We start from the raw sequence: 25,562 nt of genomic DNA, 5'->3' as shown, positions 1-25,562 counted from the left end.
AGTCACTTCACTTCTCTGCCCCTCAGTTTGATCACCTACGAAACAGGGATTAAGGTTGTGAGCCCTATGCAGCACACGGACAGTGTCCAACCTGATCATAATGATTATGGATTTGTTAAGCGCTTACTATGTGACAGGCACCGTGGTAAACACTGATCGCCTCGTGTCCACCCCTACGCTTAGGACGTTCATTCATTCCATCGTATTTATTGAGCGCTGTGTGCGGACACTGTACTAAGCGCTTGGAAAGTACAATCTTGGCAACAGATAGAGCCAATCCCTAGCCAACGACGGGCTCACAGTCTCTCCAGTATATACTGGTTAACAGCTCATAATAATAATAATAATAATGACATTTGTTAAGCGCTTACTATGTGCCAAGCACTGTTCTAAACGCTGGTGGGGGGGGGGAATACAAGGTAATCAGGTTGTCCCACGTGGGGCTCCATCTCAATCTCCATTTCTCAGACGACCCCTCCCCACTCCTCACCCCATGCTATGCAGCGTGGTTCGGTGGAAAGAGCCCGGGCTTGGGAGTCAGAGGTCATGGGTTCGAATCCCGGCCCTGCCACTCGTCAGCTGGGTGACCGTGGGCGAGTCACTTCACTTCTCTGGGCCTCAGTTCCCTCATCTGGAAAATGGGGATGAAGGCGGCGAGCCTCATGCGGGACAACCCGATCCCCCTCTATCTACCCCGGCGCTTAGAACACAGTAAGCGCTTAACAAATACCAACGTTATTGTTATCATTATGCCCGCCGCCCCTCCCAGTGCCCCTTATTCGGTAAGCGCGCAATAAATACAACTGAATGAAGGAATGAACTTGGGCATCCGTGGCAGCCCAGTTTTTTAATCGATGGTATTTATCGAGGACTTACTGGGTGCAGCAGCGTCTCCCAAGGGAAACTTTAGTCTTATCTTCCCCGCTAGGCTTCGGGGCTCTGCACCCAGCGAGTGCTCAATAAATACAATGGAATGAAATCTAATCATCATAATAATAAAATAAATGACTTGGGTCCCCCTGGAGCAGCTGGGGGGGAGGGAGGGGGCGGAGAGAAGAGGGGGCGGGGCGCGGGAGCGCGCAGGCGCAGGCTTGCGGCGCTCGGGGCCCCCGGGGGTTCGTGGGGCCCGTGGATTCCGGTGCACGAGCATCCCGGGGCACGCGCATCCCGGGGCACGAGGAGCCCGGTGCACGAGGAGCCCGGTGCACGAGCATTGCGGGGGCACGCGCTTCCCGGTGCACGAGCACCCCAGGGCCCGAGGAGCCCGGTGCACGAGCATCCCGGAGGACGAGCAGCGCGGTGCACGAGCATCCTAGTGCCCGAGGAGCCCGGTGCCCGAGCATCCCGGAGTAGGAGCATCCCGGGGCACGAGCATCCCGGAGCCCGAGCATCCCGGTGCACTCGAAGCTCAGTGCACGAACATCCCGGAGCACGAGCATCCCGGGGTACGAGCATCCCGGTGCCCGAGCATCCCGGAGGACGAGCAGCGCGGTGCACGAGCATCCTAGTGCCCGAGGAGCCCGGTGCCCGAGCATCCCGGAGTAGGAGCATCCCGGGGCACGAGCATCCCGGAGCCCGAGCATCCCGGTGCACTCGAAGCTCAGTGCACGAACATCCCGGAGCACGAGCATCCCGGGGTACGAGCATCCCGGTGCCCGAGCATCCCGGAGGACGAGCAGCGCGGTGCACGAGCATCCTAGTGCCCGAGGAGCCCGGTGCCCGAGCATCCCGGAGTAGGAGCATCCCGGGGCACGAGCATCCCGGTGCACTCGAAGCCCGGGGCACGAGCATCCCGGAGCCCGAGCATCCCGGTGCACTCGAAGCTCAGTGCACGAACATCCCGGAGCACGAGCATCCCGGAGTCCGAGCATCCCGGTACCCGAGCATCCCGGAGCCCGAGCATCCCGGAGCCCGAGCATCCCGGTACCCGAGGATGTGGACTCTGCTCCAGGAGCGCACGGAGCCCATCCTGCGGCGGGGTGGCAGGTCCCCGGCTCCGCTCGCCCTCTCCATCCTCCTCTTCCTCCTCCTCCTCCTCCTGCTGGGTTTCCTGATCGGTAGGACGGCCGGGGAGGGGCGGGGAGGAGGTTCCCACGGGGGTCCCCACCCCATCTCGGCGCCCGGACAACTCTAACCCCCTCCCAGGAACTTCGCCTCCTCTAATAATAAGGATCGTGGCATTTCTTAAGCGCCTACTACAGTGCCCCGACGCTGTAATAATAATAATAGTAGTGATGGTATTCGTTAAGCGCCTACTCTGTGCCAGAGCACTGTTCTAAGCGCTGGGGTAGATAGAGGGTCATCAGGTTGTCCCACGTGAGGCTCACAGTCTTCATCCCCATTTTATTAATAATAATACTACGTGCCGAGCACTGTTCTGAGCGCCGGGGCAGGTAGAGGGTAATCAGGTTGCCCCACGTGAGGCTCACGGTCTTCATCCCCATTTTCATAATAAGAAGAATAATGTTGGTATTTGTTAAGCACTTACGATGTGCCAAACACTGTTCTAAGCGCTGGGGTAGATAGAGGGTCATCAGGTTGTCCCACGTGAGGCTCACAGTCTTCATCCCTATTTTCATAATAATAATGTTGGTATTCGTTAAGTACTGTTCTAAGGGCTGAGGTAGATACAGGGTAATCAGGTTGTCCCACGTGAGGCTCACGGTCTTCATCCCCATTTTCTTAATAAGAAGAATAATGTTGGTATTTGTTAAGAACTTACGATGTGCCAAACACTGTTCTAAGCGCTGGGGTAGATACAGGGTCCTCAGGTTGTCCCACAGTCTTGATCCCCATTTTAGAGATGAGGGAACAGAGGCTCAGAAAAGTGATGTGACTTGCCCGTGGTCACACAGCAGACAAGTGGCAGAGCCGGGATTAGAAATCAAGTCCTTGTGACTCCCAGGCCCCTGCCCTTTCCACTGGGCTAGAAAGCGCTTAGTACAGTGCCCGGCACATAGTAAGTGCGTGACGAATGGCACAGTTATTCTTATTGTTACTCGTGAGCTCCGCTTTACAATACAACAGACACATTCCCAGCCCACACCGAGTTTACAGTCTAGAGGGGGAGACAGACGTTGATATAAAGAAATAAATGATAGATATGTACATAAGTGCTTTGGGGCCGGAAGGGGGGATGAATAAAGGGAACAAGTCAGGGCAACACAGAAGGGAGTGGGAGAAGAGGAACAGGAAAAGTTTGTGGGCCACTGGTCTAAAAATCAAGGGAGAGAGTCAAGGCTCCTGACCTGGAAAGCGGCAGCCTTGGGAGATGTTGGGGGGTTAAGCAGCATGGCCTAGTGGAAAGATCACAGGCCTGGGAGGCAGAGGACCTGGGTTCTAATCCCAGCTCTGCAACTTGCCTGCTGTGCTACCTTGAGCGAGTCGCTTCAGTTTCCTCACCTGGAAAATGGAGATTAGATCCCCGTTTTCCCTCCCGTGTGGGAGTCAATAAAATGTGACTTGGAGCCCATAAAATAATTTGACCTGATTATCTTTTATCTATCCCAGCGCTTATTCCAGTGCTTGGCATAGAGGAAGCATTTTACAAATAACACAATTATTTATGAAAGGATCTTGGCCCCTTTCAAGTTCAGTCATGACGGGGAAAGCTTTTGGCTTTGCATTTTAATCAATTATCTTGACCCTCACAACCTACGTATTGAAATGTGACAGCATTTCCCCGGAAAAATGCATCCTCCTTTGGAAGGATTAGGTGACATTTGCAGTTAGAAGCACAGTAGAAACCACTCCCACCTTACGTCGCCATCTCATTATGATCATAATCCAGTGATTACTCGTCAGAAATGAATCGTTTCTAAATGGCTTTCTAAAGGTTCCCTAAAAGCCACACAGCATCCCTTAGGTGAATAATGGTTTCCTAAAGTATTTAACAATGAAAGAGGTCAGACTGTCAGGGGAAAGCTCTGGTTTCCAATTTGGCAGGCTTCTGCCTCCCCAAACCACATTTTAAATGAGGGAGAGACCCAGAAGGAGACTTTGATTCAGAGGAACCGATTCCTCAGAGAGTCTTTGGAGGAGGAAGTCGTATCTTTAGAGGAGAGGGTGGTGTTTAAATCGCTTTACAAGTCAAAGTTGTTATTGCAAGACAAAGGTGAGAATCAGGAAATATCACGAGAAGATCAGTAGGACGAGGTTCAGAGCTCTTGGGCAGGGAATGTGTCTGTTAGATTATTGTGCTGTGCTCTCCCATGTGCTTAATACAGTGCTCTGCACACGGTAAGTGTTAAATTCCAGCTGATCGATTGAACGAAGCAATCCGCAATGAGGTCCGTGTGCTCCTTTCCAGCATCTGTCCTTATTACATTTGGGTCTGTTTTCCAGGATGGTTAACAAAGCCCAGCAGTAATTGTAGCACCGTCAGTCCCCCGGGAAGTATGAAGAAATCATTTCTGGCAGAAATGAAAGCTGAAAACATCAAGAAGTTCCTATAGTAGGTACCACATACTCTTTTTAAGAAAAAGTAAAAGTCAGGATACAGGGGACTTTGGTAGCCTCACTTTTGATTTTTCATCTGCAAATTGCATATCAGAAACAGCGTGGTCCAGTGGAAATTCATCCATTCAATCGTATTTATTGAGTGCTTACTGTGTGCAGAACACTGTACTAAGCGCTTGGAGAGTACGGTTCGGCAACAGAGACAATCCCCACCCAACCACGGGCTCACAGTCTAGAAAGAGTTCAGGACTGGGAGTCAGGAGGCCTGGATTCTAATCCCGCCGTGGCCACTTATCTGCTGTGTGACCTTAGGCAAGTCACCAACTTCTCTGTGCCTCAGTTTCTTCATCTGTTAAAGGGGAATTCAATACCTGTTCTCCCTCCTCTAAGATTGTGAGCCCCACGTGGGACAGAAACTGTGTCTGAACTCCTAACCTTTAAAGTCCATTTTGCCGATGAGGAAACAGGCCCAGAAGTTAAGTGACTTGTCCAAGGTCCCACAGTAGACAGGTGGCTGAGAGTAGAACCCACATCCTGTGACTTCGAGGTCCATGTTCGTTCCATTAGGGCACACTGCTTAAACAACATACAAGGTTATGCCTTAGGTATTATTTTTATTATGATATTTGATTCACAGTCTAGTGGGTAGAGCATGGGCCTGGGAGGCAGAAGGTCACGAGTTCTAATCATAGCTCTGCCGCTTGTCTGCTCTGTGACCTTGGGCAAGTCACTTGATTTCTCTGGGCCTCAGTTCCCTCATCTGTAAAATGGGGCTTAAGACCTTAAGCCCCATGGGACAAGGACTTTGACCAACCCGATTATCTTGTATCTAGCCTAGCGTTTAGAACAGCGCCTTGGTACATAGTAAGCACTTAAATGCCATTGTGGTTATTATTTTCAGTCAGAATTACTTGACTAACTATTGTGATTCTCAGCTTCACTTTGAGTTGGTCAGAATGGTCTTAGAGTCATTTTGCAGAATACCTTTCCCCCCAGAGAACACTTTGATCATAATTAAGACTGGCTTAGCCATAGAATATGCCTCACAAATGGAGCTGTTTTTCCACATAAAATAGAGCTGAACTTCTGGTCAGTGACACGGGCTTGCCAACAAAAAGGTTTATTCCATATGAAGAGTGATCCCCCCGCCCCCGAGAAGCTGAAAAGATCGTTAAAAATTCTGCATTTTGACTCTTGTCAATTACTGGTCTTCTGAAAACCTTATTTGTGCTGCCAGTGGTACGGCTTCTTGTTGAAATTCGGATTATCTTGGGTTTAGAGGGTGCCTGTTCTCTGAAGCGCTCATCCAGCCCAACAGCGGTTGCAACTATGGGTTTCTAATGACTGTGCCTTTTTGCCCATCAGCAATTTTACCCGACTCCCACATCTGGCAGGGACAGAGCAGAACTTCCTCCTGGCGCAGCAAATCCAAGCCCAGTGGAAGGAGTTTGGACTGGATTCAGCTGAGATCGCGCATTACGACGTCCTCTTATCCCACCCTAATGAGACCGATCCCAACTACATCGCAATCGTCGACGAAGATGGAAACGAGGTAAGGGAAGGGAAGATTCTGGGAGTCCCGTGTCTACACTGCGTGACGTTAGTGAGAGTGGGGAATGGGATTGCTTCAGTATTTCAGTGCCAACTTTAAACCACCGTGTCTAGCTAACTGGACTAATAATCTATCGTGAAGTTAGGCTAGACGGTAAACTTGTTGGGAGCAGGGCACATGTCTACCAACTCTTCTCTCCTTCCCCATCCCAGCCCGCACGCCGTGCTCCTCTGGCACTAAGCTTCTCACTGGGCCTCATCCTCGCCTGTCCAGCCGTCGGCCCCTGGCCCACGTCCTACCTCTGGCCTGGAACGCCCTCCCTCCTCAAATCTGCCCAACGATCACACTCCCCCGCTTCAAAGCCCTACTGAAGGCTCGCCTCTTCCAAGAGGCCTTCCCAGACTAAGCCTCCCCTTTCCTCAGCTCGCCCTCCCCCTCGCCCCGACTCCCTCTCTCTGCTCTACCCCCCGTCCCAAAGCCCTTATATATATATACATATATGTATATGTACATATCTATGATTCTCTATATTTATATTAATGCCTGTTTACTTGTTTCGATGTGTATATATCTCTAATTTTATTTATATCGATGCTATTGATGGCTGTTTACTTGTTTTATGTCTGTCTCCCTCCTTCTAGACTTTAAGCCCGTTGTGGGCTGGGATTGTCTCTCTTTATTGCTGAATTGTACTTTCCGAGCACGTAGTACAGTGTTCTGCACACAGTAAGCTCTCAATAAATGCGATCGAATGAATGAATGAATGTTGTATTGCACTCTCCCAAGTGCTTAGTGCAGTGGTTTGCACACCCTAAGCCCTCAGTAAGTACCACTCATAGACCAGATGCTAGAAAGAAAAGCAACCTTCACTTCTCAGATCTAGTTCCTGACACTTAGCTTGTTCCGTTAGATCGTACCCTAGAGAGTAGGGTGCGTGTCTTAAACTCTTCAACGGTAGGTGCTCAATAAATAGCACCGGTCTGAGCGCTTGGGAGAGTGCAGTAGAGTTAGAAGACCCGATCCCTCCCCGCAAGGAACTGACGGTTGAAATGTGACTGTCCTTTAGATCTTCAACACGTCTTTGTTCGAGCCGCCTCCTGAGGGCTACGAGAACGTCTCTGACGTGGTGCCGCCCTTCAGCGCGTTTTCCCCGCGAGGCGAGCCCGAGGTGAGGAGCCGTGTGCCTCGTCTTCTTGTCGGGGAGGCCTGGGCAGTGTGGGAAGCGGCTGGGTGGCTGGCGGAGAGACTCCGGTCGCTCAGACCCTGTCGCTCTGGGGTGGGATGAGGAGTCGGAAGGGCTCCCGGTCCTGTGTTCATCCTGGGAAGCTGGAGGAGGGTGATAATAATAATGTTGGTATTTGTTAAGCGCTTACTAGGTGCAGAGCACTGTTCTAAGCGCTGGGGGAGATACAGGGTAATCAGGGTGTCCCACGTGAGGCTCACAGTTAATCCCCATTTTACAGATGAGGTGACTGAGGCACAGAAAAGTTAAGTGACTCGCCCACAGTCACACAGCTGACAAGTGGCAGAGCCGGGAGTCGCTGGGCGATGATAATAATCACTGTGGTATTTCTCAAGTGCTTACTGTGTGATGGTGTTGATGATGGTGGTATTTGTTAAGCGCTTACTGTGTGCAGAGCACTTTGGCTAAGAACTGGAGTAGAGACAAGGTGATCGGTTTGTCCCTCGTGGGGCTCACGGTCTTAATCCACATTTTGCAGATGAGGTCACTGAGGCACAGAGAAGTTAAGTGACTTGCCCAGAGTCACACAGCTGACAAGTGGTGGAGTCGAGATTAGAACCCACGGCCTTTTACTCCCAAGCCCGTGCCCTTCCACTAAGCCACGCCGCTTCCAAGGACTCTACTAAGTGCTGGGGTAGACTCAAGATGATCAAGGTGGACACAGTCCCTGTCCCACTGGAACCTCACAGACTAAGTAGGAGTGAGCACGGGGATTGAATCCCTGTTTTACAGATAAGGAAACGGAGGCCCAGAGAAGTGAAGTGACTCGACCAAGGTCACCCAGCAGGCAAGAGGTGAAGGCTGGGATTAGAACCAGATCCTCTGTCTCTCAGGTCTTTAGATTGGGGCAGGGAAAGTGTCTGTTTATTGTTGTACGGTACTCTCCCAAGCAGTTTGCACAGTGCGCTGCACACGGTAAGTGCTCAGAAAATACGATCGATTGACTGACTGGGTTCTTTCCACCTGGCTCTCTCAACGACTTGTATGCTAAGGACTGTGCTACGTGAAGGGGTAGCTTCAAGATAATCAGATCACAGTCCCTGTTTTATACAGAGTTCCCAATCTACGAGATAAAGTAATTTTGTCTCCATTTTAACAATGAGGAAATGGAGGCCCTGAGAGGCTAATGACTTGGCCAAGGTCACCCAGCAGGCTAGTGGCAGAGACACTCCTTGTCCCTCTCTCCACCGGGCTGTGTTGCGTACATTGATTTCCAAGACCCTCAGGGCTTTCCCCTCTTTTCTTAATCGTGCATTTGTAGGGTTGAATCTACTCTCTGTTGCTGTGAAGCCTCACCCCTATTGTAATCAATGGATGCGGTGACCTATGGTTACAGTGGGAAAATAATAATAATAATAATGATGTTGGTGTTTGTTAAGCGCTTACTATGTGCAGAGCACTGTTCTAAGCTCTGGGGTAGATACAGGGTAATCAGATTGTCCCACGTGAGGCTCACAGTTAATCCCCATTTTACAGATGAGGGAACTAATAATAATAATATTGGTATTTGTTAAGTGCTTACTATGTGCAGAGCACTGTTCTAAGCGCTGGGGTAGACACAGGGGAATCAGGTTGTCCCATGTGGGGCTCCCAATCGTAATCCCCATTTTATAGGTGAGGTAACTGAGGCACAGAGAAGTTAAGTGACTTGCCCACAGTCACCCAGCTGACAAGTAGCAGAGCCGGGATTCGAACCCATGACCTCTGACTCCCAAGCCCGAGCTCTTTCCGCCGAGCCACGCTGCTGCAACACGAATTGCTCGATCGGAATATCCATCTCGGCAGGCTGCTCTAGCTGTGAATTCTTTTCCTCATTGGAGGCTGATCTGCTTCTCCAATTAAAATTTGGATCATCCCAGTGTGGTTCATGTGACTAGTCAGAGGAAGCTTGCACCGTCCGATCTGCTAATCCAGATTCAGGGGATTTCTGCCACGAAGATGCACTGGCTCCATAGCAGAGTGTTTGAGACAAACAGAATCTGGGTAGTGGAATGAATTCCGGACTTTCCCGAGAAAACAGCAGCCCCGAGGGGGTTCCAGCCATTTCACTTCACATCTGTGGAGACCTCCAGTTTCTCTGGAGGAGGAAGGGCAGTCATGAGAGGTGGGGTGGTGCAAAAAGAGAAACACTGAAGTCTTGAAATCTTTAAACGCTTACTGGAATTAAGGCAAACAGTAGAAGTCAGAGAGGAGTTTGTGCTCAAGGGCTCCCAGTTTTCTGTATCGGAAGTGAAAGTTGAAAAATCGGCCCCCGATTCAGTGAGTCAGAAGACCTCACCCTTCTTGCAGGACTGGTTATGCTTGGGAGTGTCTTCCTGCATTGCATTCCAGAAAAACTCCTTCATCCGCTTCATTCCCTGCCCCGTTTGTTTAAGATACTCGAAATCCAACATGCTTTAAGTCCGGTAGAAAGACTCGGCTCCAAAAGAAAAGGCAAGATCCTTGTTTCCCATGAATATTCTCTAAGTTTTAATTGTTGGAAGGTTTCCTCAAGAAAAAAATTGAAAAAATATCTATCTTAATGTCTTTTTATTAGGGGAAATCACCGGTAAACACCTTTTAGGTTTTTCTCCCTTTTTAAGAAGGTGCTGGCGTTTATCTCAAGTCGTATACATTCATTCACTCAACCGTATTTATTGAGCACTTACTGTGTGCAGAGTGCTGTACTAAGCGCTTTGGGGAGTACAATACAGCATTCAGTCTTTCAATGTGTATATAATTGAGACTGTAGTGGGTTATTTCACTATCTTTTAAGTGTCCTGTTAGGGGATGAAAAAAATATTTTCGCTGGGAATTGTACCATTCCCTTAATACAATTAGGGTATTTATTAAGGATGGCTTATATGTTAAAGCACTGTGCTAAACCCTGGGACAGAAACATCATTTAAGTGCTCATATGTACCAAGCACTATTCTAGGTGCTGAGGCAAATTTAGGACGATCAGGTCGGATGCAGTCCCTCTCCCTCATGGAGCACACATGTATTCACTCTCCCAAGCGCTTAGGACAGTGCCGTGGACATTGAAAGTGCTCAATAAATGCCACCGATTGATTAATATTCAGTCTGGGCTGGTTTATGGGTGTCGGGGACTGGAAGCCAAATTGGGGTCCCCAGAGTTTAGGAGGTGGGCAGTGGTGAGGAGAGGGATTTTCTTTAGGACAGATAGTCATTCGATGCATTCATTCGTATTTATTGAGCACTTACTGTGTGCAAAGCACCGTACTGAGCGTTTGGGAGAGTACAGTACAACAGCCACATTCCCTTCCCCCAGTGAGCTAACATTTTAGAGGGGGAGACAGACCAATAAACAGGTCAATAAACAAATAAATCAATCAATCACAGCTATGTAAAGGTAGATCATATATGACCACCTCTAGGCCGTAAACTTGTTGTGGGCAGGGAACGTGTCTACCGACTGTCACATTACGCTCGTCCAAGCATTTGATACATAAATGCCGTTAATTGATTGAGAGGTAGCATGGAAAGAGCACAGGAGTAAGAGTCAGGAGACCTGGGTTCTGATCCCAGCCACTCTATTGCCTGCTGTGTGACCATGGGCAAGTTGGTCACTTAAATATTCTGTGCCTCAGTTTCCTCATCTGTAAAAGGATAAAAAACCTGTTCTCCCTCTCCCTTACACTGTTAACCCCATGTGGGATGGGATCTGGGTCTGATCTGGTTGAATTGTATCTGCCCCAGCGCTTAATACAGTACATAGTACTGGTTCTTAGAATTGGTTCTTAGATCGGTCCTTAGAATGGACCACAAATTGTGTATGAGCACGTAGTAAGTCTTTACCGAATATCACCATTATTAGCATTGCTTCCATATATGTGCTTTCCTACCTGAATCTGCGTGGCTTCTTGGCTCAGAACAAATTAGAGCAGCGTGGAAGGAATAATGGAATTTTGGAACATGAGCCAAAATGTGGCTCTTCCCCCATCTCCCCTCTCTCCCCGGCCCCACCCGCCCTCCGGGATTCTCCCGGCCAGGGGCCTCTGGAAATGCTGGAATAGTTTCTCTGCACTGTCCCAGCACTAATCCAGCCCTGCCCCTGAATCCTTTAGATTCCCCAGCAGGGAATGCGAGAGAGAGAATCCGCCTAAAGCAGCAATAACGCAGTACAGTGCGGTATGTGCTCCCCGTTGGAGGACAATAGCGCAGTGTAAACGAGACAAGGCAGCTACTGTTTGTCCTCTGAGCATTTCAAAATCAAACTCCGTCGGCATCGGAGAAGCGATGTGCTGATGCTGTCAGATGGCGTGTTTTATCCTTAGGAGGTCCTGATCAAATCCATTCTCACAGCTTCAGTGCCAGTTGGGATGTGCAGGGTTATCAGGAGCTCAGAAAATGGTATTAAATCCTGATACTTTGGAGAAATTCTCTGATATTCACCCACCCCCTCGGCCCCTTAGCACTTATGTACGTCCCTGTAATTTATTTCAATGACCGTCTCTCCCTCTGGATTGTAACCTCCTGTAGGTAGGGACTGTATCTGCCATTTCTACTGGATTTTATTCTCCCAAGCGCTCAGTTAATACCGATGAAATGACGATAAATACCACTGATTGATAAAAATCGTGTGTGAGGACCAAGTGTAGAGTAACCCACTTTTTATTATTATTATTATGGTATTTGTTAAACACTTATTATGTGCCAGGTACTGTGCTAAGCGTCGGGGTAGACGGGGATAATCGGGTTGGACACAGTCCTCGTCCCACATAGAGGTCCCAGTCTCAATCCCCATTTCACAGATGAGGGAACTGAGGCACAGAGAAGTGAAATGACTTGCCAAGGGTCACACAGCAGACAAATGGTGGAGCCGGGATCAGAACCCAGGTCCTAACTCCCAGGCCTGTACTCTGGGACTTGTCAGCTGTGTGACTGTGGGCAAGTCACTTAACTTCTCTGTGCCTCAGTTACCTCATCTGTCAAACGGGGATTAAGACTGTGAGCTCCACGTGGGTCAACCTGATTAGCCTGTATCTATCCCAGCACGTAGAACAGTGCTCTGCACATAGTAAGCGCTTAACAAATACCAACATTATTATTACTCTATCCATTAGGCCTTGCTGCTTCTCCACGTAAGGATTGAAGCCAAGCTGATCGATTTATGTTCTAGTCACCCCAGATGTAAAATGGGGATGTCTAGCTAAGCATAGTTGGAACTAAAGAAACACAATAGGGATGAACTTAGATAGTATCAACAATAATAATTGTGGCATTTGTTAAGTACTTACTATGTATACGAAGTCCTGGGGTAGATATAATATTTACTGATTGGATTCAGTCCCTGTCCCACGTGGGTGCCCGGTCTAAGAGGGAGGGAGAACAGGTATTTCATCTCCATTTTGCGACGAGGCAACTGAGAGACAGAGAAGTTAAGTGACTTGGCCATGGTCACACGGCAGGCAGGTGCCAGAACTGAGATTAGAACTCAGGTCCTCTGATTGCTTCTTAGAATGGACTACAAATTGTATATGAGCCAACAGTTAAGAGGTTGTTATTTGAAAGCTCATGTGATGTATTGTGGTGAACCGAATCAACAGGAACCTTGGCTATCTGCAACATTTATGACCAGCGCTACAGAAGCAATTTATTGTCCCCAGCCGGGGCAAAGCCTACAGACGGGGAAGGTGACTGCTGGCACAGAGGGGGGATTGGAGGAGTCCATGTAACACCATAGATCTGGTCTGGAACCTGTGGAGGATGTTGAGTTTTCCACTGTACACGGTAGTAATTCAACAAGGATATTAGGAGGAGTCATAGCATTTACTAAGCCCCGAAAATGTGCAGTGCGCTGTGGTAAGCACTGGGAAAGATTAGAGGGTAGACTGTTAGCTCCTTGAGCACCAAGGTCTTGTCTACAAACCCTAGTTTACTCTCCCAAATGCTGAGTATGGTGCTCTTAACAGAGTAAGTGGTCAAATATGGATCGGTTTGGGTTGTATTCACCCCAGTGCTTGTCAGACAGGCAGTCAGTCAGCCTGTTTATCGAGCGCTTTCTTTGTGCAGAGCACTGTTAACAGCACTTGGGAGAGTACAGTATGACAAGGCTTGATAAATACCTTAATTAAAAAAAAAAACCCTCCTGGAGCCCTCTGTGACGGAGGGACTTAGAACCACCAGATTATCTTGTCTCCACCCCAGTGCTTAGTGCAGTGCTTGATACATATCAAATACTTAAGAAATACCACAGTTATCATTTCTGCTTGCACTATCAGAGAACATTCAGGCATTCTAAGAGCATATGCCTCTGCGTCCTGTCCCACGAAAAGCCCATTTCCAACGAGGAAGAATGAATTTCATTATGATTGCAGTTGTCAAATTGCAGGCTACTCGTAGCATCTGTCTTTAGGAATTTAGCTGGAACATCAGCAAAGCCTTTGAGTGCAAAATAGAAGGAAACAGGAAATTAACACGAGTCGGGAATTCTAATCACTCTATTCCAGTGTCATCACATTCCCCGGTTGCGTCGCTTCTGGGTGAGACCCCGAAATTGATGCCAAGCGCTAGTACAGTGAAAGGCGTTTTTCATTCGCTCTTCCAAACACCTTGGAAAAAGAGCTGTGAGTTAAGTCATCCATGTTCCATACGATTCCTCAAAATTGTTACCTGGGTGCGTTCTGCCAGATGTCTCTGTAGCATCCACGGATGAAGGGAAGCCAGTCGTGGGGGCATTTATTGTTCTGCTCTGTATTTTGCCAGCTCCCACAGTGTTCACTTCCCTGCTTCTTCCCTGAATCTCCTGTCCACTTCCATCCTTCTTGGATCAATTCTCCAAACTTCCCCTTTCAGAGGGGTTTCAGTTATAGGGGGCCCGCCAGAAGTTTCCTTCGCTTGCTGTGCTGCAAGTAATTTCTGTTTTCCAACAGGGGGATTTGGTGTACGTGAACTATGGCCGGACTCAAGATTTCTTCAAGCTGGAGCGGGATTTGGGAATCAATTGTACTGGGAAGATTGTAATCGCTAGATATGGGAAAATTTTCAGAGGCAATAAGGTAAAGCCACATCTCAACACCTCTGCTCATTTCATATGATGATTCCTCTACCTATGCTCGTTTCAGTTAGTGGCCTCGTAGTAATTATATTTATGAAGTCTTTTGTGCTAAGCACTGGGGAGGAGACAAGATTGTCAGATTGAACCGAGTCAGTCTCCCACAGCTGGCTCACAGTATATTGTTTTCCCATTTTTACAGGTGAGAAAACTGAAGTGAGATGCCCAAGGTCATATAGCAGATTAGTGGCAGAGCTGGGCTTAGAATTCAGATCTCCTGACTCCCACTACCTTGATCTTTCCACGAGGCCACATTGTCTCCCTTTCATTAGTGGTTTTTGGTACATTAGCGGGAGTGATCAATGGTTAGTGATATGAAACATGCTCTCTGAAGAATCAGTTGTTCCTTGAGCGGTAACAGAGGGAGCTGTGGCAGAATTTTTTGAACTTGGATGTTCCGGAATTGAAAGGCTCAAATACGTGTTATCAACTGGTCATCCCCATTCAGTCATATTTATTCAGCGCTTACTGTTATTGAGTGCTTACTTGGCGGGGAAGCCCCCCTTATCCTCAACTCCCCCCCCCCCCCGCAATCACCCCAACTCGTTCCCTTTGCTCTACCCCCCCAACAGCACTTGCATATATAGGAACATATCTATAGTTGTTTATTTATATTAATGCCTGTTTACTTGTTTTGATGTGTATATATCTATAATTCTACCTATTTATATTGATGCTATTGATGTCTGTTTACTTGTTTTGATGCCTGTCTCCCCCAATTCTAGACTGTAAGCCCGTTGTGGTCAGGGATCATCTCTCTTGATTGCTGAATTGTACTTTCCAAGCTCTTAGTTCAGTGCTCTGCATACAGTAAGCGCTCAATAAATATGATTGAATGAATGAATGTGTGATTGAAGAGTGCAGAGCACTGGACTCAGCGCTTGTGAGAGTACAATATGACCTGGATGCTTTATTTTGCAGAGAGGATTTGGGAGCCGGGGATAATCAGATTTGGCATGGGTGGTTCAGGTGTCTGCTCCAGCCCACTGCTTGTCTTGGGATTCTCAGTGGGGGACAAACAAACTAGTGATGGACACAGTGGCGTCAGATTTCTCAGGTTGACATTCTAGAATTCCAACAGGAAACGGTGACTTCGTAGGTTCCCAGATAGAAAGAATGCTGATGGAGTATTGCACACTTTCTGGCAGCATCCGGCCTTTATGTGGAGGGATTTGGCTCTCCCGAGTTGGAGTGAGAGCGGTTGCCTGTTTTTTTTTCCAGGTGAAGAATGCCCAGCTGGCGGGAGCCATTGGCGTCATCCTGTACTCGGACCCAGCTGACTACTGTGCCCCTGGCGTCGAGCCCTACCCGAAGGGGTGGAATCTCCCCGGGGGAGGGGCCCAGCGTGGCAATGTGCTAAATCTCAACGGCGCTGGGGATCCCCTCACACCAGGTTACCCAGCTACTGGTGAGTGATCCTCAGGTGACCGCGTCTCAAGAGCCCCATGAAATGGAAGCAACGGACAGGCAATTAACTACTCTCTCCCGCTTCAGAGCCTTATTGGAGGCCCATCTCTTCCGAGAGGCCTTCTCCAAGCCCTCCTTTCCTCTTCTCCCACTCCCTTCTGTGTCACCCTGACTGGCCCCCTTTATTCATCCCCTCTCCCGGCCCCACAGCACTTGTGTACACATCTGAAATTTATTCATATACATTAATGTCTGTCTCCCCCTCTAGAGTATAAAGCAGCGTGACTCAGTGGAAAGAGCATGGGCTTGGGAGTCAGAAGTGATGGTTCGAATTCCGGCTCTGCCACTTGTCAGCTGTGTGACTGTGGGCAAGTCACTTACCTTCTCTGTGCCTCAGTTAACTCATCTGTCAAGTGGGGATTAAGACTTTGAGCCTCACGTGGGACAACCTCATTCCCCTGTATCTACCCCAGCGCTTAGAACAGTGCTCTGCACATAGTAAGCGCTTAACAAAAACCAGCATTATTATTATTGTTATAAACTCATTGTGGGCAGGGATTGGGTCTGTTTATTGTTGTAGTCTCCCGAGGTTTAGTTCAGTGCTTTGCACACAGTAAGTGGCTCAATAAATATGATTGAATGAATGAATGAAACAAAAGCAACCTCTTTCTTCCCTGGACCCTACTAATCTTGCCTGGAAGATGTGGATTCTAAAGGTCCACAGCATACAGATAAAATGTCCAAGAATGCCATCCAACTAGAATTTGGGGTTTGAGCATCTGAGTCAGAGCCTTTTTCCTGCTCTTTCGCTTGTCCTATGACAAACTTGTCCTTCTTTCACCCCTTTTTTTTAATGGTATTTGTTAAGCACTGACTGTGTGTCAAGCATTGTTCCAACCTGTGTATCCGGGTGAACACAGTGCCTGTCCCACATGGGGCTCACAGTCTAGGTAGGAGGCAGTAGGATTTAATCCCCATTTTACAGTTGAGGAAGCTGAGCCACAGAGAAGTGACTTGCCCCAAGTCACAAGCAAGCAATTGGTAGAGTTAGGATTAGAACCCAGGTCCTCTGACTCCTAGCCCCGGGCTCTTTCCACTAGGCCACGCAGCTTCTCAGGCCCTTTGCTTGCCTGAGATCTTGGTTTTTCTGGCATCTATGGAAAACCTTGGGGAAATGTTAGCTGTTTGTTGTTCTAGGATCCTAGCCAGAAAAAGAAACCCTGACTGGTCCCTTGTTATTACCCCTCATTCCCGGGAAGTCTGCTTAAGTCATGACTGTGGGCTGTTTTGGATTTGGATAATGCCAAATTCATGATTCCTCAAACAATAAAAAAGCCCTTCCCACAAATCCTAGTTTCTCTCGTGAACTATTTCTGCTGAGACTGATTTCTACTAGCGATACTGAGCTCCCTGCTGGGGCAAAAAGAATAGTTGTATCTCTGTCCTCCAGAGACCCAGCAAGAGATGTTCACTAACCAGAAACTCCTCACCGCGGACTTTAAAGCATTCAGTGAGCTCGCCCCCTCCCACTTCACCTTCCCGATTTCCAACGTACCGCAGCCTACACACTTTGCTCCCCTAGTGCCTGCTTGCTCCCTGGATCTCGATCTCGTCTATCTTGCCGCCAACCCCTTTCCCACATCCTCCCTCGGGCCTGGAACTCCCTCCCCCTCCATATACACCAGATACGCCAAACCACCACTCTCCCAAGTTTCAAAGTCGTATTAAAATCATGTCTCCTCCAGAAGGCCTCTTTTTCCCCAACTCCCTCTCCCTTCTGCCTCTCCTGTGGACTTGGTTCCGTTCATTTTAAGACCTTGATGTTCACCCCGCTCTCAGCCCCACAACACTTAGGTACATTATCCATAATTTGTGCAGTCATATTAATACCTGTCTCCTCTTCTAGGCTCTACCCTCTCTGTGAACACAGAACCTGTCTGCTAATTCTTTTGAACCCTCCTAAGCACTTAGTACTCAGCCCTGCCCATAATAAGTGCTTAATAAATGCCTTTGATTCATTTATTGAGTACAAACTCCAAACTCCTTGAGGCCTGGAATGAATGTCTTTTTGTTAAATGGTATTTGTCAAACATTTACGATGTGCCAGGGACTGTTCTAAGAGCTGAGGTAGATACAAGGTAATCAGGTTGAGGCTCAGTCCACATCCCACGTGGGGCTCACAGTCTTAATCCCTATTTTACAGATGAGAAAACTGAGGCACAGAGAGGTGAAGTGTCTTGCCCGAGGTCACCCAGCACACAAGTGGTGGAGCCAGGTGTAGAAACCAGGTCCACTGACTCCTTGGCCTCTGCTCTTTCCATTAGTCTACGCTGCTTCTCGACAGTTCTGTGACTGTTGAACTCTCCCAAGCAATTAGTACAGTGCTCCTCATTTTGTAGGAGTTCAGTAAATATAAATGGTGGATTGATTTCATAGAGAATTGTTTGACTAGCACTGATTATCCTTCGATTAAAACAAGGTAAATTTGTCTTCCTTTTCCAGAATACGCCTTTAGGTATGAATTGGCAGAGGCTGTTGGGCTCCCCCGAATACCTGTTCATCCGATTGGATACCATGATGCCCAGAAACTTCTGGAGTAAGTATGGGGAAACAGGATGAAACTCATATGGAATGTTTAAAATGTCTAAAAAAGGGGAAAGGGACACAATTTGGATTACTCAAACACAAGAAGCAATGTGGCCTAATGGATAGATCTTAGGCTTGGGAGTCAGAAGGTCCTGGGTTCTAATTCCGGCTTCTCCACTTGTATGCTTTGTGACAGTGGGCAAGTCACTTCACTTCTCTGTGCCTCAGTTCACTCCTCCGTGAAATGGGAATTCAGTACCTCTTCCCCCTCCTATTTAGATTGTGAGCCCTGAGTGGGACAGGGACTGTGTCTGACCTGATTCTATTGTATCTTCCACGGTGCTTAGAACAGTGTTTGGCACATAGTAAGTGTTTAACAAATACCTCTAGTATTATCATTATTATTCTTACAAGTTTTACTTAAGGATACAGTGGGTTTTTGGCAGGAATACAGAGTGGACTGAATTCCAACTTTCACACTGGATGCCCAACAAATTTATAATTCTCTTGGTTTCAACTTGCACCCTCAACAAAGCCATAGAGGTGCAGAACAATTGTTCCAAGCTCTTTTCATTAGGCACCATTGCCTCTCACGACACGGATCGACCCATCTCTCTAGGAACACTCTACTAAACACGCTTGAATTTTGTATATTTTTCTTTTATCCTGTTTTAGTGGCTTATTGTTTCATTGTTTCATCACCGCTGATGTTTCTGTCTCGAGCCCTTCTCTCCCCAGTTCATAATCGCCCTTCTCTCCCCAGTTTATCTTCCGAAATTCTGAACCCCCCCGAGGACCTGGGTTCTGATCCTGACCCTGCCACTTGCTTGCTGTGTGACTTTGAGCAAGTCACTTCACTTCTCTGTGTCTTAGTTGCCTCATCTGTAAAATCAGGATTAAGATTTTGAGCCCCTTGTGGGACATGGACTATGTCCAATCTGATTCGCTTGAATCTACCCCAGTGCTTAGTACAGTGCCTGGCACATAGTAAGCACTTATCCAATACTATTAAAAGACTATGTAAAGCAAAGACCTCCTTATATTTTTCTACTAGTTATTTTAAAATAGTGTAACTATGTTTCAGCTTCAGGAGTGGGCATTTCTAACACCTCTTGAAGTATTTAGTTCATGTCAACATCTTACCGTAAAGAAAAGCAATGAAATTGAAATGCCACCCCCCTGCACCCCAACCCCACTGCTTCAGCATCTAGATTCAATGTAACATCTGCTGTCTTAGAATGTCTGGCAAGAGGAAGGGCACTGTTCGTTGAAAACAAATTTGTTTTGTCCCTTCAGCTGAGTTTGTGTCACATTTTGGCTTTGAGCAAAATAGAAATTGAATAGAATAGTGATTTCATGGGGATGTTTTTCTGCTTTCTGTGAGCTGTCGTTCTGCTTCTTAAGATTGCTAGAAGTTACTTCTGCCCAAGTCCTTGCTGCTTAGCAGATGCTGTATCTGGTATTTCAAAAATTGTAAACAAGATGTGGGAATTTCTCCAAAGGAAGTTTTCTATTTAAGATGAAAGCATTAATAGAGGAACTGGGAATTCCACTGCATTAATAATACTAAAGTCATATTATTGGTATTTATTAAGAGCTTACTATTTGCCAAGCACTGTGCTAAATGCTGGGGTAGATACAAGATAGTTAGATTGGACACAATCCCTGTCCCACATGGGGTCACTGTCAAAGAGGGAGGAAGACAGGTATTTTATACCCATTTTATAGGTGAAGAAACTGAAGCAGAGAGAGGCTAAGTGAATCGCCCGAGGTCACAGAGCAGGTAAGTGATGGAGCAGAGACTAGAAATCAGGTCTCTAGACTCCCAACCCTCTGCCGCTTCTGGGAGGCTTCACTTTTTTGGAATCTGTCCAGGATCGTGGCTGCCGAATTCAATTTTGGACCAATGGGCAGAGAAAAGGAATCAGCTGAGGGAGTAGGAACGGAGGAGTGGGAATCCTTCAAGCAATTAGTGCCGGCGAGACTCACAAAGCACCCGTTTATTTCTCCGTTCTTCTCTCCCCTTCCCCCACCATCTCCCAACCCAGCCTAAACCATCATCTGGTCTTCCAGCCAATTGTTTTAGAGAAGCAGCGTGGTCTAGTGGAAAGATCACAGACCTGGGAGTCGGAAGATCTCGGTTATAATCCTGGCTCTGCCAGTTGCTTGCTGTGTGACCATGGGCAAGTCACTTCGCTTCTCTGTGCCTTAATTCCCTCCACTGTAAAATGGGGGTTCAATACATATTCTCCCTAGGGACTGCATCCGACCTAATTAACTTGTACCTACCTCAGCGCTTAGAACAGTGTTTGACACATAGTAACAAGTACCATAAAACAAACAAAACTAACACTTATTTTGGAGGCAGATATCCCACCTACGCCCACTCCCGTTGGACAAGTCACTGTCCATAAGTGTAAGATATGAGCTTATTGGCTGGTAAGAGACCAGGAGAAATGATGTACTTACTATTCTTGTTGCCAGACACACAGCCTTCCCAGGTGGTGACCCTGGCCAATATCCAAAGAGATTGGGCTCCCTGTATTCCTCTTTAACCTTCACTGGCACCTGCCATGCTCCCCATTCTTGGGTTCCGCAGCATGTCAATGAGGATGCAGTTCTTCCTAGTAGCAGATGAGAGGATCCAGATTGAATTTTTTTCCAGTATAGGATGCTGCCCAAGACTGTGTTGTATTCAAACCAGTCAAATTTTCAATTTTCTGTTTCATTTTCCAGAAACTTCAGGCGACCCCTGAAGCCCTACCCTCCTTCGTGTATTTCCCACCCCTCGCACCCAGGCTTCTCCTCTCCACCTCTCCCAGTACCTCCATTCAAGAACACACACATAAAGAGAAACGTACACTGGTGCTGAGCTTTTCTCCCGGTAGAGCAAAGAGCAGTAGCCACCGGGGAAGGTGATAAGAGAAAATAACTCTGTTGTGTCTCTGAGCCTGACTTTCTGGGAAAGACATTTTCTTCCCAGCTGCTCCTGCTGTCTCATGCTGTGTTCCCTGGAATTCTCATTATCTGCCTCAATACAGTCAGAATGGCTTTTTTCTTCTCCAGTCCCCGGTTTGAAATATTCCCTGGGATTTGACTCCCCCGACCCCAAACCAAACCCTTTTTGTGGAAAAAAATCTCTATTTTTTTCTCGAGGGAGTTGACCTAGTGCCTTGCTCAGCTAAGATTTTAATCAATCCTTCTTTATTGGTTGATCGCAAAGACAATGACTTAAATATATAGCAAAGTGAAGAAAATCAATTCCCCAATCTGGATGATCCTAGTTGGCTTCCCAGAAAGCCCACCCACCCAATGACTTCTCTCATCAGTCAATATTTCTGTATCCATAACAGGAACATGGGCGGCTCTCCCCCTCCAGAGAAGAGCTGGAAAGGAAGCCTCAACGTATCCTATAATCTTGGCCCTGGTTTCACTGCAAACTACTCTTCCCGGTGAGCTCGCCAAACTCTGCTTGGCTTTTTCGTTCATCCCCCAGGAAAATGTATCCAAAGAAATGACAAATGGGGATAGAGCACGGGCCTGGGAATCAGAAGGACCTGGATCGTAGTCCTGGCTCTGTCGTTTGTCTGCTGTGGGACCTCGGGCAAGTCACTTTATTTCTCTGGGCCTCAGTATATTATTATTAAGTGCCCGTCGAGTCGTTTCTGATTCATAGACCTCAGTTACCTCCTCTGTAAAATGGGGATAAAGACTGTAAGCGCCGTATGGGACGGGGACTGTAATCAGCCTGATTAGCTTCTATCCGCACCAGCACTTAGTACAGTGCCTGGAACATAGCAGTGCTTAACAAATACCCTAAAACAAAAATAAAACCCAATTGGCAGCCTACCAGCAGCTCCGATGGGTACTTTCAGTGGTTTATTTTTATTTTTGTTAATGGTATTTGTTGAGTACTTTCTATCTGACAGGCACTCTACTAAGCACTGGGATAGATACAGGCTACTTAGGTTGGGCACAGTCCATGTCTCACATGGGGCCGACAGTCTTAATCCCCATTTAACAGATACGGGAACTGAGGCACGGAGACGTTAAATGATTTGCTCAAGGTCACAAGGCAAACAGGTGTCAGAGCTGGGAGGCTTTCATTCGGATTTGTAATTTTCCGTTTTAGCTGTGGGAGCACGAAATCAAAATGCGTCCTTTTGTAAATGCTGCTTTGATTGGAATGGTCATGCAAGAAATAAGGTCTGTCGTTGAAGATAGACTGTAGGCTCCCCCTGTTGACCGTAATCTTGTTTCGTGCAGGGAATGTCTCTGTTATACTGTTGTGTTGTATTCTCCCAAGCGCTTAGTACAGTGCTCTGCACACAGTAAGTGCTCGGCAAATACGAGTGATTGATTGGGTATCCGGAAAATGACACCTTTAATCTCACCGTGTGTTTTGCCCTTCTCAAACCAAAGCGACTATTGTTCTCTAGGGAGATCACTCAAATCTTTGTTTATTTTTCAATTCAGGTGCTCACTTAAACCAAAAGGTGTCCTGTAACTTAGATGAGCGTGTTCAGTTTTCCTATTCTGTCCCAGAGGTAATGTCCCTGACAAGCCCTGCACTGAGGAAAATATACCCCATAGAACATGCTTCTTGACACACAACCGTTCTCGCAGTGCATTATATTCATCTAGAAGGGTGTTGTCAGAAGAGCATTCCCTAATTCCCTAACAGTGTCCTTCGGCAAATGTCAAGCGAAAACTTGCAAAATGGAAGAACTGACCGGCAGTATAAAAATAAACCTGAATGCGAGGCTCAGATAATTGGTTTGCAGGTTGATGGTTAATTCTACTTGTGAGCCTTCATTCCAAAGTATGCTTTTTCCTTTTTTTTCGGTCCGAAGTTAGAAACTCGCCGTTTCAAAGAGTGAGGGTCTTCATTCGACTAAAACTTATTGGTTTGGAGCCAGCAATGCTTGACCATTTAAATTTGACCATGCGCCATTGATCTTTGGGGACAGATAGTTAGCAAGTGCGGCCAAAAGAAGGCTTCAGAAATTGTTCAGTGCTTTTAAGTCTTCTTGGCGTGGGTGTAGGTGGTTTGCCATATGTTTGCTTTCTGTTGCTTTAGGAAGGTCAAGATGCACATCCAGACCAACAATAAAGTGATGAGAATCTACAATGTGATCGGCACCCTCAGAGGAGCAGTGGAACCAGGTAGTGCCTTTACCTAGTTTGTTATCCTTGAGAGCAGAGGGAACTGTACCTATCAATCCATTAGTTGTACTCATTGAGCAGTTACTGTTTGCAGAACACTGTACTACGCACTTGGGAGAGTACAGTATAACCAAGTGTATAGATGCGTTCCCTGCCCACAGTGAGTTTGCAGTCTAGGGGATGATAATAATATTAATAAGTGCTTACTTTGTGCCAGGCACCTTACCAAGAGCTGGGATGGATACAAGCAAATCGGGTTGGACACAGACCCTGTCCCCCATGGCACTCACATTAAAATTCCCCTTTTACTGATGTGCCTCTCTGAGGCACAGAGAAGTGAAGTGACTTGCCCAAGGTTGCACAGCAGACAAGTGGTGGAGCTGGGATTACAACCCAGGTCCTTTAACTCCCAGGCTGATCCTCTAGCCACTGGGCAACTCTGCTTCTCATAGGCCATGCTGTTAGTCACATGGGAGCACAAAAGATTTCCCTGCACTAATCCCTTTGTTCACTGACCGGAGGACCGTCTCATTAAGAACAGTCATTCCACTGGTACGGTGGGATGATTCAGAGAGTTGTAGTCCCTCTAGACTGTAAGCTCATAGTGGGCATGGAATAGGTCTTCCAACTCTGTTACGTTGTACTTTCCCAAGTGCTTAGCACGGTACTCTGCACACAGTAAGCGCTCAGTAAATACCATTGATTGATTTACTAAAGTTAAAAAAAAATGCTCTCAGCTTAAGTAACACGGGCATTAGAAGTGTTCCATTTAGTCTTTGGCACTAATGTGGCCTGAAATACTTGCTAAACATACCTAAACCGCTTTTTAATGTATTCCGAAGAGGCCACCTAAATTTGCTCTAAAGAGGGGCTTGAGGGGTCAATGGATATTGTATTACGGCTAAGGGAATTTCTAGGCCACGTGTGGGAAAAAAAAGAAAATTGAGAAACCTCTGACCTGGAACGAGAACAGAGAGATGACATGTGCATTTTATAGTCTTCTGTAATGGTTCTTCCCAGACAGGTACGTCATTCTGGGAGGTCATCGGGACTCGTGGGTGTTCGGAGGCATTGACCCTCAGAGTGGAGCCGCTGTCGTCCATGAGATTGTCAGGAGTCTGGGGAAACTGAAGAAGGAAGGTATTGTAACTGAAGAGAAAAGAAGCAGAAAGAAAAGCAATCAGTGTGGTCTTGAAGATGACAAGTCTGTAGATCGAGATTCTACATTTGTGTAGAAAGTATGTGGAGAAGGAGAGAAGGTTTTCATTAAATTAGTTCAAGCTGGTGTTGCTAATAGTGAGCTTCTAACTGTGTGTGTCATTTAAAAGAACCTCTTTCACCCTACGTGGCCATAAAGAGGGACACTTTTTAAACCCCATTGCCCAATCAGAATGGCCAAAGCATTTAAAAATCAAACTTCTTTAAAGTGCTCTCTATTAAGCACCTCTACGCTAAGCCCAGGGATAAATGCAAGTTAATCATTGGGGGTTCTCACTTGCGTTTGACTTTGTTTTTAGAGTCATGGAGGAAATCCCCCAGTAGCAGGATAATTATTATTATTATTATTAAATGTCGAGTCATTTCCGATTCATAGCGACTTCAAGGATGTACTTTCTCCAGAACATCCTGTCCTCTGCCATAATCCGCAACCCTTCTGTTGGTTCTTCCATTATCGTTATTATGGTCTCTATCCATCTAGCTGCTGATCTGCCTCTTCCACATTTTCCCTGGACTTTTTCTAGCATTAGTGTCTTCTCCAGAGAATTAGTCCTCCTGATTATATGTCCAAAATATACGCTAATCTAAATTGAGTCATTTGGCCTTCCAAAGATCCAATTTAATTTAATTTGCTCTAAAATCCATTTGTTTGTTTTTCAGGCAGTCCATGGTATTCGCAAAAGCCTTCTCCCACACCACATTTCAAAAGAATCAGTGTTCTTTCTATCCTGTTTTTTCATGGTCCAGCTTTTGGGTCCATACATTGTCACTGGAAACACCATAGAGTTGATAATTTGTATTTTTGTGGCACTTGCTACATCAGAATATTTCATGACTTTTTCCAGGCTCTTCATAGCAGAGTCTTCCTAAAAATA

At 47.0% G+C, this 25,562-nt stretch overlaps 1 protein-coding gene and 1 long non-coding RNA gene across 3 annotated transcripts in view; one reads left to right on the top strand and one right to left on the bottom strand.

The window, feature by feature from the left end:
* The first annotated feature begins 1,154 nt into the window (after positions 1–1,154).
* The window catches only part of LOC100081512 (glutamate carboxypeptidase 2-like), a 40,864-nt gene continuing 16,456 nt past the window's right edge, over positions 1,155–25,562 (top strand). Inside the window, exons 1-10 of one of the 2 annotated variants that reach the window (XM_007668109.3) lie at positions 1,155–2,057; positions 4,345–4,453; positions 5,824–6,010; positions 7,077–7,178; positions 14,129–14,254; positions 15,532–15,718; positions 18,220–18,313; positions 21,657–21,755; positions 23,384–23,469; positions 24,490–24,609. In XM_007668109.3, coding sequence (XP_007666299.1) covers positions 1,934–2,057; positions 4,345–4,453; positions 5,824–6,010; positions 7,077–7,178; positions 14,129–14,254; positions 15,532–15,718; positions 18,220–18,313; positions 21,657–21,755; positions 23,384–23,469; positions 24,490–24,609 — 1,234 coding nt within the window. In that variant the 5' untranslated portion in view covers positions 1,155–1,933. The remainder of the gene's footprint in view (positions 2,058–4,344; positions 4,454–5,823; positions 6,011–7,076; positions 7,179–14,128; positions 14,255–15,531; positions 15,719–18,219; positions 18,314–21,656; positions 21,756–23,383; positions 23,470–24,489; positions 24,610–25,562) is intronic. The other variant, XM_029048407.2, reaches the window with a different exon arrangement.
* On the bottom strand, positions 13,434–24,514 carry LOC114805898. The gene is made up of 3 exons (XR_003753996.2): positions 24,428–24,514; positions 20,773–20,927; positions 13,434–13,637 (listed from the first exon to the last, which is right to left on the bottom strand). It is a non-coding gene; the product is annotated as an uncharacterized LOC114805898 (long non-coding RNA).

Source organism: Ornithorhynchus anatinus, chromosome 20 (assembly GCF_004115215.2).
Source record: "Ornithorhynchus anatinus isolate Pmale09 chromosome 20, mOrnAna1.pri.v4, whole genome shotgun sequence".
Taxonomy (NCBI): Eukaryota; Metazoa; Chordata; class Mammalia; order Monotremata; family Ornithorhynchidae; genus Ornithorhynchus; species Ornithorhynchus anatinus.
The sequence above is the reverse complement of the archived record's forward strand: the minus strand, read 5'-3'. Positions and strand labels throughout refer to the sequence as shown.